This window comes from Sebastes umbrosus, chromosome 9 (assembly GCF_015220745.1).
Source record: "Sebastes umbrosus isolate fSebUmb1 chromosome 9, fSebUmb1.pri, whole genome shotgun sequence".
Classification (NCBI taxonomy): domain Eukaryota; kingdom Metazoa; phylum Chordata; class Actinopteri; order Perciformes; family Sebastidae; genus Sebastes; species Sebastes umbrosus.
The window spans coordinates 21635415-21649473 of record NC_051277.1 but is presented as its reverse complement, the minus strand read 5'-3'; the positions used below and the strand labels follow the sequence as shown (position 1 = coordinate 21649473).

The 14059-nt window shown below is 41.2% G+C and overlaps 1 protein-coding gene across 1 annotated transcript in view; it reads left to right on the top strand.

Annotated features, from left to right (window-relative positions):
- LOC119494248 overlaps positions 1-7641 on the top strand; it is a 60547-nt gene extending 52906 nt beyond the window's left edge. Inside the window, exons 2-4 of the mRNA XM_037779987.1 lie at positions 3878-3938; positions 4681-5331; positions 7231-7641. Coding sequence (XP_037635915.1) covers positions 3878-3938; positions 4681-5331; positions 7231-7478 — 960 coding nt within the window. The 3' untranslated portion in view covers positions 7479-7641. The remainder of the gene's footprint in view (positions 1-3877; positions 3939-4680; positions 5332-7230) is intronic.
- Positions 7642-14059: the final 6418 nt, after the last annotated feature.

Below are 14059 nucleotides of genomic sequence, written 5' to 3'. Positions count from 1 at the left end.
AACTTGTGGTATTTAAAATGATTTTCCTGTGAAAAGAGCAGTGTCTGGAATTAACTTTTTGACTCACCGGCCAAGGGGACTGGTAGATGCAAGCATATTTTTTTACTGGCCAAAATAACAAATTGCCTTTTTGTGTCACATATACATTTGTTTCAGTACTTTTCATAGAGTTAATAAGGTATTATGTTCAATAGAAAACTAAGAGAAATTAATCAATCATTAATTTGCATGTTTTGATTTAGATGTTAACAAATTTAAATATATTTTTTATGTGTAATAAGTAGCATCTGGTAAAAAAAAAAAAGAAAAAGATTTTGCATATGGGCCTCCAAAAAGCTAAAACCGGCCCTGCTAGCTGGAACTTGTTAAAGTTGGAGGAGCTGCTGGACAAGATGCACTTGTCATGGGGGGAGAGGCGCAGCATGTTGCCACGGACAAAATGCGATGGAGAGATCTCATTGCAGCCTTATCACACATAGGGGATGAAGAGGAGTAAGTAAACAAGTGGTTAACAACATGATTTGAGCTGTGCCGGAGCTTTGATTCCTCGTAGTTAATGTAACGTTATCATCAGGTCACTCACTGTAAATGCAAACCTCGGCTGTCGACTGGTTAGCGAGCGTTAACTTTAACGTTACCGTTAACATCAAACATTCTACTACACTTTAATATATTAATACTAGCACATTTACCTCATTGACTTTGGTTGAACTCCCTGTTTGCCGCTGTGGCTGTTGTGAGGTCAGAGGCCGGCGGTATGTTCTGTGTGTGTTTATGTTGTCAAGGAGGTTTAATAAGAACTGTGTGCTTCACAAAACATCACTTTCATCGCCATTCATTGTAACATTAGCAAGGTATCTTTCTTCTTCAACTCACGCCCCAAATTTGGCCCAAAATTCATTTTCATCCTCCCCGATCCTATTTTTTCCCGAGACGTCCTGAAGCTCGAGCCCTTTGAGAAGTTGCAGCCTTTATTGACCGACAAATAGCCTAAACTGAACAAACACTGCACTGCTACGTTCACAGCTGTGATGTTGTAACTTCGTACTCTCTCTCACTCTGTGCATGTGTGTCAAACTCAATTACAGAGAGCAGAGGACTGAAGCAAGATTTACTCGCCAAACGGTAAATTCTACCCGTATTTGGCGCTAGGCGGCTGTTCATTTCGGACCTTGGAGAAGAGTGATTAATAGAGCTTGTGGGTATATCGGCTGTTAGAGGAACGTCTTAGTCCTCAAGTATTTGTTTACCGCCGTTTGCCTGCTTTTGAGCTCCTAACAACCTGAACTTGTTATGCAAGCTGCATGTTTTTCGGCAGAGTGTTATGCGCCTCAGGTAGAAATCTACAGGCCTGACACAGCACAATTTGTTGCCGAAAATATTTGACACTGAGCGAGACTCTGTTTCTCTCAGGCCTCAGTTGGCTTAGCTATAAATTGCTTTTTGTGAGACAAGACCCGAGCTCCATTACCCTCGGTGGAAAACCATCTCATGGAAGGAGTTGTCACCTTGAGGCCGATCGGTGCTCACGACTGACTGACAGCGCTCCGTCTCCCTCCCTCTCTCTGTCTCTGTTCCTCTATCTCCCTTTTCTATCACTCCTACCCCTTGCTCTGCAGTCTGTCTAGATCAAACCGCTCCTGCAAGCATCTCTGATTTTCAATCAATTTCAGGAACAGAACCTCTCACTGTTGTCTGCTTGTCTGTCAGCCTTCAGAGCACCCACTGCTGGAGGGAGTGGAAGCTGAATCCGCAAGAGACGCAAACTGATAGCATTCACCATTTACACATACAAGTCTGAATAATAACACTCCAGGACCACTGCCATCCCTCCTCCCCCTCAATCCTATTTTTAAGTATATTGTATATCCAACTCGGTTGAAAAAACACAACTAAAAAGCAAAGCAAGTAATATGAGTGTTCGTTTTATGAGAGGAATTCATCCTAGTCGTGTATTCACATATCACTGCATGTGATGTGATGTTGCAGCGGTGTCCTGCTTTGTGTGCCCAGTGATCACATCTCTCCTGCAGCCTGATTAGATGCCATGTGAAGAGCACAGTGGCCCTTGATGCATTAGACAGGCCCTGTTCATGCTGACCAATTATACCAGATCGCCTGCTGGAGTCATTCAGGCAGCAATGCCAAACAAGCAAACAAACAAACAAACCCTGATGAGACCTGAAAAGCACTGAGAATTTAGAATGAAAAAAAACAAACATATTTTAACAAGCAGGTGCTTGAGTTGTAAATTCATGCATATTAATGATTAGTGTGCAAAGAATCAGTTCTCTCAAATGATCTATGTGTAAATTCAACAAAACTAGTGTTTGAAAATGGAGAATAACTTTTGCCAATATGAATTTCTGAGCTTGCTCACATTAACAAACCCCTTTACATAATAAGAAGACCAAGATTGCATTCACACCAAATCAGCCCCTCCCATTCATTTGAATATGGGTAGTGCGTTTAGGCTGCAGCGGTGCAGCGAAGGTTGAAACAGAATACATTTTGGGAAAAAACGCAACCCGACATCACGCTGTGGTGGCCAATCACGTAACTAGGAAATGCTGGCGAATATTTTATATCTAAGACTTTTATTGTGAAAGGTAGGAACAGAAGGAGGGGATCTGGTATGCCCTACCGTTGTCGATGTTGAAAGGAGTAATACATTTTGCTGTCTTGTAGGCTTGCCATTCTAGTCGGTGTTACCGGTGTTACACGGTGTTAAGACACACAACGATTACATAACTTGCCCACCGTCGTTTTGCTTTTTTGTATAGAAATAAAACCCATTTAGTTGATTTTTGCGTATCAGCGCTGTGTTAACTGGTAGGAAAATTACTTCACGTGACATCCCTACTATCTTGGTTCTGACTACGGAGCCTCTGTGTTGTTGTTTTATCATCTTTAGAAATATAGGTGCAACTCAACCACCTCCACACAACGTGATTGGTTGATGTCTTTAATCGCGGCGCAAAAGCTAAAAAAAAACGGCCTTGTTATGAAAAAAAAATTATGTTGCTTTTTTGCTCCGTGATACAGTAATGCAGTTCTGTGTGAAAGTATTCATGAAAAAAAACAAAAATATATATTGACGTGCAAAAAAAAAATGCCCCCCGTGTCTAATGGCCTTTAAAGTCTACAGCCAATCTAGTAGCACTGTGTGGTTCTTAGTCACAGTGGTGCTTTGAGCTAAATGCTAGCACTAGCTGGCAATGCTCAGAATGACAATGCTAACACATGCTGATGTTTAGCAGGTATAATGTGCATGATGTCAAGTGCAGCTGAGGCTGATGCAAAAAAAAATATCTTAGGTATTTAGTCAAAAACCAAAGTATTGGAAAAATGTAATTTTGGCCTGCTGGTGGTGATCACCAAAGTCAGTAGGATTCATCCTGTGGTGACCATGAATGTCTGGACAAATAACCATCCGTCTATTTGTTGAGATATTTCAGTCTGGACCAGAGTGTTGGACCAACTGACCCACAGGCTAAGATGGCTAAAAAAAGCCTATTCCAACATCCAGATATTAGATTAGAAAGTGCTGAAAATGCAGATTTTAAATTTGAGCAGACCTTTGCAATTTGTATTATGGATTACCCTCTCCACCTGTGTGAGAGTCTGCAAGAGCATGCACAGTGATAACTAAATACACACCTGCTCACACGAGGCAGCAACATCATGCGGCGTAAAATGCATTCAATCCAACACTGAATCACACGTATAAATATCACTGTGCTCCTGCAATGGAGGCCGTTTGGATACGTTGCTTTTAGATAATGTCAGAGCAGTTAGCTACTTAATCAAGCAGACTCTGTGTCACATTAATAAAGCCCCAGAGAAGTAAACAAATACGTTTTTCCACTCTCATTAGGACTATATCCGCACTGGTAGAGCGGGAGGATGCTGCTGGGTAATGACGTGCAGATCGCAAGGTAATAAATTAGACAGAACCTAGAATTAACAAAGCGTTATATATTTCATGGACAGAATATTATGACTGAAGGGTGAATGCATCTCCCAGTCTCATCAGGGTATTTGAGCAAAAAGCACCTTTGTTTGTATTGAGGAAAGAAGAATGGTGGAGGATAATAGATGAATAATCACCAGTGAAAAAAAAATGCCCTCTGAGGTTGGCGAGAGCATAAATATAACAAATACGAGGTGTTTTGTGGTTGTCATCGGCATCGTCTGATAACAGCAGAAGAAAGCACTGCAAACTAACAGGAAGGAAGAAGAGGAATATAAGGTCACGTCCCATCCATTTGTCATGTTGGTGCGCGGTAGTTAAAGATTTTCAGTTTTATTAGGAGGCTTATAACTAGAGGAAGGGGATTATGAACTGAATCCTTTGTAATTGGCTCCACTGGGGAAGAGTCTTAGAAACAAAAAAGCTCCAGAAGAAAGCAAAAGTCAAGGTGATTGGACATAGAGGAAGAAAACATGTTTACATGATGGAGGGATGAGTCTGCATTTCACATGTTACACAAACTGACTTCTGTTACTCAAGAGTATTACAGGCTCATCTTTAATAGTGTTTTGTAAAACGCAGAGGAAAGTCAGTCCTCCTCTTTACCTTTTGCGGTACACCTTCATCACCTTCATCTGCCATGAATGAGACGTCCTACTCCCTGTGCTCCGTCTCCAACTACCTCAACCTCTGTGCCTCCTCTAAAGTCCTGCTCCTGGTCCCCGGCTTCTGCTTTAACATCTTCATCCTGGTGTCGCTGGTGTCCTGTCTGCTCAGCGGGCGGTGCAAGATAAGGAGCAACGTGGCCATGTTCATCCTCGGGAGCACCGGCTGCAACCTCGTCAACCTGAGCCTGTGGCCTATGACCGTCCACTGGAAGCAGCACGGCCGCTGGCTGCTCGGCTCTCGCTTGTGCGAATTCATGGTGAGCGCCAAGCACCTTACCAGCTCCGCTTCCTTCCACTACGTCTCCTTCATCACCTTCTCCGTTTACCTGACGGTGGTGTGTGACCTCAGGCACCTGGTGAACAGCAGGGTGTTCCTGGCCCTGCAGCTGCTGTTCCCTCTCCTTCCTGTGGGGCTGAAGGAGCTGACCCTGTGGCTCCTGGGCGGCCACGTGGCTCACCTGGATCCCGTCAACCTCACTTGCTTCTCCTTCATTAACGACAAAGTGATGAGGGTCCTTTTGCTGGTGAAGACCGCCTTGTTTCTGCCGTTAAGCCTGTATTTCTACGCTCACATTCTGCACACCATCGTCCAGAGCGCTAAAGTGATGAACCGGAGCCAGAGAGTCAACGTGCAGCTGGCCAAAGTGTTCAGCCTCATATCCCTCATCACCTTCACAGCACATGTACCTGGTAAGTTGCTTTGACTCACTAATTTCACTTCTTAAACATTTTAAAGTCTGTCTTACAGTAAAACAATATTCACACATGCCCGTGTGTACGTTAAAAGAGTTATTAGTCGCTGTGATTGTTCCACCTGTCTGTGCTAGCTGTGAAACGATCCCTTCTTAACGTCCTAATTTTGATTTAGATTTTATCTCAGACTGCTGAAACCTCATATTAGCTCCAGTAAATCAGAATGTCCCCCCATTACTTACATTGAAATCACTTTAGAGAGACGTGTCATTGAAGCCATTTGGATAAGAGGAAAAATTACAGCAACCAATAATTCTTTCAATGTAAATTATGTCCATGTGAATATAATTTTGAGATTGATTTAAAAATGTGAATACTTGCTTTAACAACAGTTCTATTTTCATAAGCTTCTAATTAGAAAGATAATGAATATTTTGAACCTACATGAAGCCATTAACTATTTGGAATACTTTTCTGAAATTAAGTATAATAACTCGAAATTTGCATTTGCAGAATGCATTTGCATGCACTCAACATGTACTGTTGTACTTTATACAGTACAGAGCCCATTTTGAAGCAACACAATTCCACAAATACAGCTTTTTCTATATAATTTAACTTGTTAAACTGACCAGTGTTGTAGGAAGTAACTAAACCATATGTCTGTTGATGTAATTTAAAACGTATAAATTAGGGCTGTCAATCGATTGAAATACTTTACATAAAAATACTTTTAAATATATTTTGTATCTGTTCAAAACATACCTTAATGGGAGATTTGTCAAATATTTATTACTCTTATCAACATGTAAGTGGGCAAATATGCTTGCTTTATGCAAATGTATGTATATATTTATTACTGGAAATCAATTTACAAAACAAAACAATGATAACTATTGTCCAGAAACCCTCACAGGTACTGCATTTAGCATAAACAATATGCTCAAATCATGACATAGCAAACTCAAGCCCAATAGGCAACAACAGCTGTCAGTTATCATAAAGTGGGCATGTCTGTAAAGGGGAGACTCGTGGGTACCCATAGAACCCATTTTCATTCACATATCCTGAGGTCAGAGGTCAAGGGACCCCTTTGAAAATGGCAATGCCAGTTTTTCCTCGACAACATTTAGTACGACATGGTTGGTACTAATGGATTCCTTATGTTCTGTAGTTCCATATGATACCAGAATCTTCACTCTAGCTTTAAAACTGACCCCGCAACAACCTCCTAAAGATCTATTGCGTTAATTTGTTAAAGAAATTAGTGGCATTAAAACAGATTTGTGTTAACACGTTATCATCGCTTTAACTTTGACAGCCCTAATATACAGGCTATTTTCTGAGGAATGAGCTTGGACTCGAGACTGCAGTTTGAGACATGAGTTTATATTTTATATTTCTATAAATGGAGATTTTGTTTAATGAAAAATACATACACAATAAATCCATAAATCAAAAAAGCTGTCCATAGTATTTGAACAACTAGAACTTTATTAATGTTACCAAGGTTACTTTTACTCTTTACATAAGGCAAACATTTGTATTACTTAGGAATGTCTCATTCAAAACTTGAAAATTGATGAATAAAGTTCATATTTATGATTTGAAATAACTATATTTTCTACCTCCTTTTGCTGGCTGGGTAAAGCTAAACTGAACTTAAATGCATACCTTAACTTTTATTTGTCTGCTTTTTTTAATCATAGTTAGTCTTACTTAAAGATACTCCATTAGTAAAGGTGATACAGGCTTTTACCGTGTATTAATATACATTTGAAGATAACGGTTTTAGAAGACTCATTTGTGGTTCTATATCACAATATATAAATATAAACATGTAAAGGCGTTGCAATAATTACTAACCGTTCTTATACTATACTTATTGTACTGTAGGTGCTGTGTTTGCGCTGACGGAGCACCTGTCTGTGTGTGAGGAGATGGTCAGAGATCTGCTGCTGGACCTGCCTTTACTCTCCAGCCCCATCATCCTGCTCTGTATGAACAAAGAGCTGAGGAACCAGTGTCTGCTGCTGCTGCAGCGCAACTCCGTCAACCACTACATGGAGAAAAAATCTATCAGCAAGACAGACAAGCAGCACAATAACCTGACCACGGAAGAGAAACTGATCCCTAATTCATGAGTTTAGGATTTATAACTTTATGAAGTCAAACTTTTCACGGCATGCTTTAGACTGTATGTGAAAAGATACTGGGATTTTCCTCCATTAACTTGCCTTCCACCTTGTCATTGAGGGTGGATATATGTTGAAGTAGAAAAGACAAAACAGCAAATAAATATATTAAGTCAACACAATGTTTTGTTCTGTGTCATTGTTTATGCCTCTACATAAGAGCATGCGTGCTGCGGGGTGAATGTAGGTCACACTGTAACTTGACCTCCTTTAAAGTCTCAGTGAGACCAACATTACTGCCCACGTGTCTGCGATCAACACTAAGTTGTAGTGTTTCATATGAAGCAGGAAAACATTATTATTTATTCATGATTTGCACCCATTGAGTTTTCCAGTCGTTCATCTGAAACTCTGCGCACGCCTGACCAACGGTTACGCAGTGACATCTAGTGGTGATTTACCAGACCGCATTTACTGCAACACTGGAGGTGTTTGGTCATGAATATTGGGTTAAACAATTCAGAAAATCCACTTTGATTGCATATATCTTTATTTTTCCAATGGCATCAATGTCCTAGTATTCCAGCAACCGTAAAAATGGCTTTAATCAATTCACAAAAGAACCGAATCAATGCCATTAAAGTAGAATGTGATATTCCTCCAGTCAACAGGCCCATTGCTGCTGTTGAGTACTGCTTATAGCCACTAGGTGGTGCTGTCTGCTCACACTTGAAAACCTCTGCTTAGAGTAAGTCATGAATGACTGAATAATATTCATTAATCTTCATGATGGATTCAGTGAGAAGGATGCAGCACTGTATAATGAATATGCATATTTATGAGCTTCCTCAGCCATGATTTAGATAATCCGAGCACATACAAGTTATGTACTGTACGTCCCTGCAGCCAGTTCATTTCCAGGGAAGCTTCTCTAGGTCACCCACAGCATGGAGCTCCCACCACTCGACCTTTAACCCTGGTAATTTCCCAGGGGTTTCTGCGGCACGGAGAAGCGTATAGAAAATGGTAATTACTGGTGTCTCAGACTACCCACATATTATGTTAACTAGATGAACCACAATTAACATATTACTGAAATAGTCTCGTGTTTTGCACAGTGGATAGCTGGTGCAGTGCAGCATTGCAGCATTTTTTATTCTTTTTAACACAAACTCACATGACAAAGAGTGACGGCTCGTGTGTCAGATCTTTTTTTACTGTGAGGAAATGTGTGGAAGTATCGTGGATAATTAGAAATGCATGTTTTAATAACAACACTTGGGTCGCGTACTCGTTGCTTTGATATTTCTCTGACCTTTAACACCATCTAAGCACATGAACTCATTACCATGCATTACGTTATATGTTCATATACTTTACACAATATTCAGTAAATCATTATGCATGAAGTGTGTGTGCATTTTTTCAGCATTCATAACAGCAAAACTACTTTACGTGAACTTAAACTTGGAGGGAAATTCATTTCAGCGAGGACTGTTTCATTAGGAGTCAAGTCATGCTGCTATCCGGCGTGTTGTGCCAACCAACATAATATTACATTAATTCTAATTACTAAGACAATTTTTATGCAATTATATAAAATTTCTCCCCTGTAAGGCATTATATAAGATCTTTCCTTGAATCAAAGAATCATTTCAGTCTGCAGCAAGTGTCTTCAGTTGCCTAGCAACTCCAGCCCTGGTGCGGACTAATGCTGTCTGGTGTGTGGAGGTAAATCGGGGGGCAATCTGATTTCAAAATAGGTTGCATGTAGGCGGGGGTCAAACTTTGCTAATGCTCTAGGACATCTTCTAGGATTCTTGTTGTGCTGTTTGTCTTTAAAAAAGGGGGGAAATGTAGCTCACTAGTGTGGTGCAATTAAAATAAGATTAAGAGACTGTAGTTCAAGGACAACAAACCAGATAGCATCTAGTGATGGGAACGTAGCGTTTAGCTGCTGACCATGTAAACTAAAGCTTACAAGTTCTCCCAAATGGTGAAATTAACCATGCTTGCCACCTGAGCTGCCAAGTCCCCAGGCAAGCTGTGGCTCTGTTCAAAGCAAGGGGAATTTGCTTTGTGGATTGCAGCCATGTCCTTACTCAGTGGTATGTATAATTGCAGAGGTGGCTCTTACATTCACATGTGAGATGCAAATGCCTATAGCGATTGTTCTCCTTCTCCCAGGTTTCCTGCGTCTTGTCCGTTCCGCTTCGCTAAAACAATTCCACATCGCCTTCAGCGAATCAGCTTCTCTTTTTCGCACCGCTCCCCTCTGTTCATTAAAGTTTCATGCCAGATTTTTACTTTGATAACATATGCATATTGTATGTCATGCTGCTGAATGCAGGTAGCATCACAGGGGCTGTAGAAGTCTGAAAGAAAGTCCACATCCTTTATACCCGGGCTTTGTAAACTGTCATATGTCTCCGCTGTTTCCTTCGCATCTTTACAGATGTGTCAGTGCAAGTTATGACACACTTTGACAGCGAGGAGATACATTTTATTGTGATGTTAAAACTCATCCATCCAACCGATCAGCCGTTGTGAAAGAGCCCGCGTGCGTTATCGGATATGCTATTTGAATTTCCATAGGTTGTCATGCTTCCCATCCTATCTAGTGATGACAGGCTGCATTTCCAATGTACATGCAATCTGTGATGTGCCATTTCTCAGACTTTTGATGAAGAGAATAACGTATGAGGAATTCTGTATTCAGACAGATGGGAAATGCAATTTTTCACACTCGACAACCATATGTTCAGCGTATTGATTTCTAATCAAAGACTCAACTGGATTCTTCTGGAACTGGTTGCAGCTCCCAGATTATTTCCTGAACAGTTAGAAGAGTTGAGTTGAGGAGAGTATTTCACCCACTACAACCCACGCGTTTCCAACAAAGATACAGCTTACTTACATCAATGACACAAAACAAAACAATACAAAAAATAAAAGCAAATCCATTTTTTTTTTAAGTTAAGCTAAGTTCACACTACACAATTTGCTGTCTTGGAATTGTGAGTCTTTAAGTCGTCGTGGTTTTCACACTGCATGACTGACCAGCGACAGGGCGTCACACACTGCAAGATCTTTCACCGGGATGAATCCCCGATGAGGTCTCCAAACTACGTTTTGTCACGAAAACACACGCAATAAATACACGGTAAAGTTCCTATTGTAACAGGTGACCCCTCCTCCAACCTCAACCTGTGTCTTGTGCTGTCATTGGCTGTAGCTCGTGGCCGGAGTCCCCGACAGGTCCAGATATTCAGCATGCTACATATCTAGAATGCGTCTGCCAGTTTTCAACACCGATTTGCCTCTGATCTGGGGCTTTTGTCAGGGAGCTTCAAAACCTGTTGGGGAGTGGAAAATCAGGGCTAAAGTCGTGTAGTGTGAACTAGGCATTATTTAGTCAAGCAGGACTCTGCTGTCCACGGGCTGCTAACAGCTAACAACTAACGTTAAGGGATTTGCGAATAGAAAGTATTAATGCCCTTATTCCAACTTCACGAATCAGCCATTCCTCCTCAATTGCGGGGCTCAATTAGGACGCTCCAATAGAAAACAATGCAGTCAAACTGATTTTGTCGCTGACGCTACGCTCGTGTCGCTTTCAGTTAGGACACAGACACCGTAATGTCATTGAGAAATGCAGTTTCATTCTCAAAAGAGACCTGATAAAACTTGGTGGCGACAAGGGGCTACCTACAGGGGATATGGTGGCCCCCCGAGTAACTTTTTGTGGCCACGGGCCACCGGGCCATGGTTAATGTCAAACCCTGCAGCTGATTTACATCAATTACACAAAACAAATCAATACAAAAAATAAAAGTAGACCAAGTTATGTGCAGTGAGATCTAGCTATGTAAAGGTGTTTGAGTTTCAGTTATTCAGCCCAGTGCAAAGGAAAAATAGAGCAGTATAGAAATGATTTATAGCACCCCGATTGTTTAACAATTAGATCAAATATATTGGTGTTTACCAGCATATCTGAGGTGAGGCCCGACAGGATAAGTAATTTGATGCTGTCGAACTCAACGGGAAAAGTCCCAGCCTCTCTCTCTCGTCTCTGTTTCACTTTTTTTCTTTTCTTCCAAAGCTTCCTGATGCATTTGCGCTACTCCCTTCTTGCCCCGAAAAATCACTTTGTCACATAGCGACGCATCATTTCACATGCTAAATTTTTAAAAACTGGAACTGGAAATCCTTTCTCAGCATGCAATATCCATTAGGGAGAAAATTATTCATATGATTCCCTCTGCATTATTTATCGCTTAATGAAGAGAAATATGTGCCCCTCACGCTCTCGCCATTGTTACCCGCCAATGCTTTACCTCTCAGGATTTCAGGCTCGTCTTTACAGGATCCCACTGTGCCTCAACTGGATAATCTAGAGTGAGAAACGACTTTTGATCACATAGTAATGGGATTTAAAGTGCCCTCATTCCTCCATCACCTATGGAAGATTCACTTCGTGGAGGTCCCATAAATCTCCTCTGTAGAGGTTGTTGAGGTCCACGTTGCTGCTTTATACTACAGCGTTTGCTTTATTGTCGGATTGTGGGGAAGGTTTTTTTTTTTTTTGGTCTTTAGGGCAGACACACATGAATAACTAATACTGTACCAAAAACCTACACTCACCCTCTCTCCTCTCCAGCTCTCTATGTGCTGCGCCATCTCTCCCTGATGCACTGCAGACCACCAGCTCGAAGAGTTGAGATACAATAAAAAAACACGGGCGGAATGTAATTTGGTAAGACAGAAAAAATATCTCAGAGCGCCATCGAGTGCATTTTATTCTGGAGACAATCGTAGCCGCTGAAAATAACTGCAAAGCATCAGGCGGATATGCCTGTGTCAAATACAACCTGTCATAGGGTATTACAGTCAAGGTTGGCTTGGCTGTGTATTGGGTTGTAGAGCTTTTTTGTTGTTGTGTTGTGCAGCGGGAGCAGATGGAGACTTTGCAGGTGGGAGAATCGGGCTTCTGTTCCCAGTAGAAGCAGGGAGAGGATGAGCTCTATGTCTGCCGCTTGCATCCAGCCCCTCCAGGGTTCCTAATATCACAGTATTGAGGGTGATAAATGGACCCGCAAAAGTGACACTAACCAAGTTCACGGTTCAATGATTTGGTCACTCTAGGGTTTTTTTTCCCCTCTTGTACACATTTAAACCAAATATAGATAGTAATTCTTATAGGAACTGGAGCTTACACATGTCAGTTTATGTTCTTCTTCAGTGTGTGAATCGCATGTAAATTACATTTTATGTATGCATACACAGGGCCGTATATGTTTATAACGCATTACAGTAGAGGCAATCAAGTTTGACTGCCCGTGCACATGTGCTTACATGTTTGCAAATTGAGGTAAATACCAGAGACATTGTAAACGTGCAGACGCTGACCTTTTTCCACAAATAAACAATGCAGGGTTCTCTGCACCCCGCAGCTTTTATGGGTCACAAAGAACACTAAAGTCTGTATACACATGTAGAAACGCTAATGCTTTTGGCGGGAGTGTGTGGTTAAACAAACAAAAAGGCAGAGGAATAATTTGTACGTGGTTGCGGAATGACTTGAGGGTTGATTTTGTGTCAGAGTATCTTATATATTTAATATATTTTTACTGTTCTTTTGTGGTTGCGCAACGTATCCTCAACTCCACAAGAGTTTGTATGATATCTTACAAAAAGTTATACCTCATTTTTCGTGTGTTTTCCTACGAATGTCCAGCAACATGTGACGCATGTGTCAATGTCTGCTCGTTACATGCATACAGTCTTTTCAAAATAAACTTCTGTCTTCACAGGAAACAACTTGGTTAGGTTTAGGCAACAAAACTACTTAGTTGGGTTTAGGAAAAGATCGTGGTTTGGGTTCAAATAACACCGAAAGTGGAGTAACTTAAGTACAGAAGTTACGAGACAAAAACTACGTAGTAAGGTTTAGGAAAAGATTGTGATAAGGGTTAACACAGAAAGTGGCGTAACTTAAGTACGGAAGTTATGTGATAAATAAATCAACGCTGACTTCTGGTTTCACACGGGATACAAGCACCGGTCTCCTCCTTACGCTGCGTTTGCTGCTCTTTATACGTCCTGGTTCACATTACGTGGATTTCATTTGCATTGATTTCATGGGATATGTACGAGTTACAGTGTTATAACTTTTCGTAGGTATAGCTACGAACGTTGCATGATAACAGCCTGGGTTGCGAGTGCCGGACGTTGCTTTTGAGCTGGCCTCCGTTCACCCAGTTCTTTTCTGTTTCCAGCACCATCCTGCAGAACCTCACCTTTGTTTACGCATCTGCCTTGTGGTTTTGCCTCGCTTTGATAAATAATTGACATGCTCTTCTCCTTTGATATGTACTTTAATGCTTTTTTCACCAACCTTGTAAAAGTCTGCACTCATAGTGCTGCTTTTCCTGCTGAGTTTAGAGTGCACCTCGGCACAGTCACTGATTTCATGGTGACAGCCTCTTTAATTTAATATTCACGAGGTTCAATCAACTTTTTTTGTTTCAGGAAGAAAAAGATATACATGAAAACACAAATTGCACGCCCGGTGCGACACAAGTATTGCT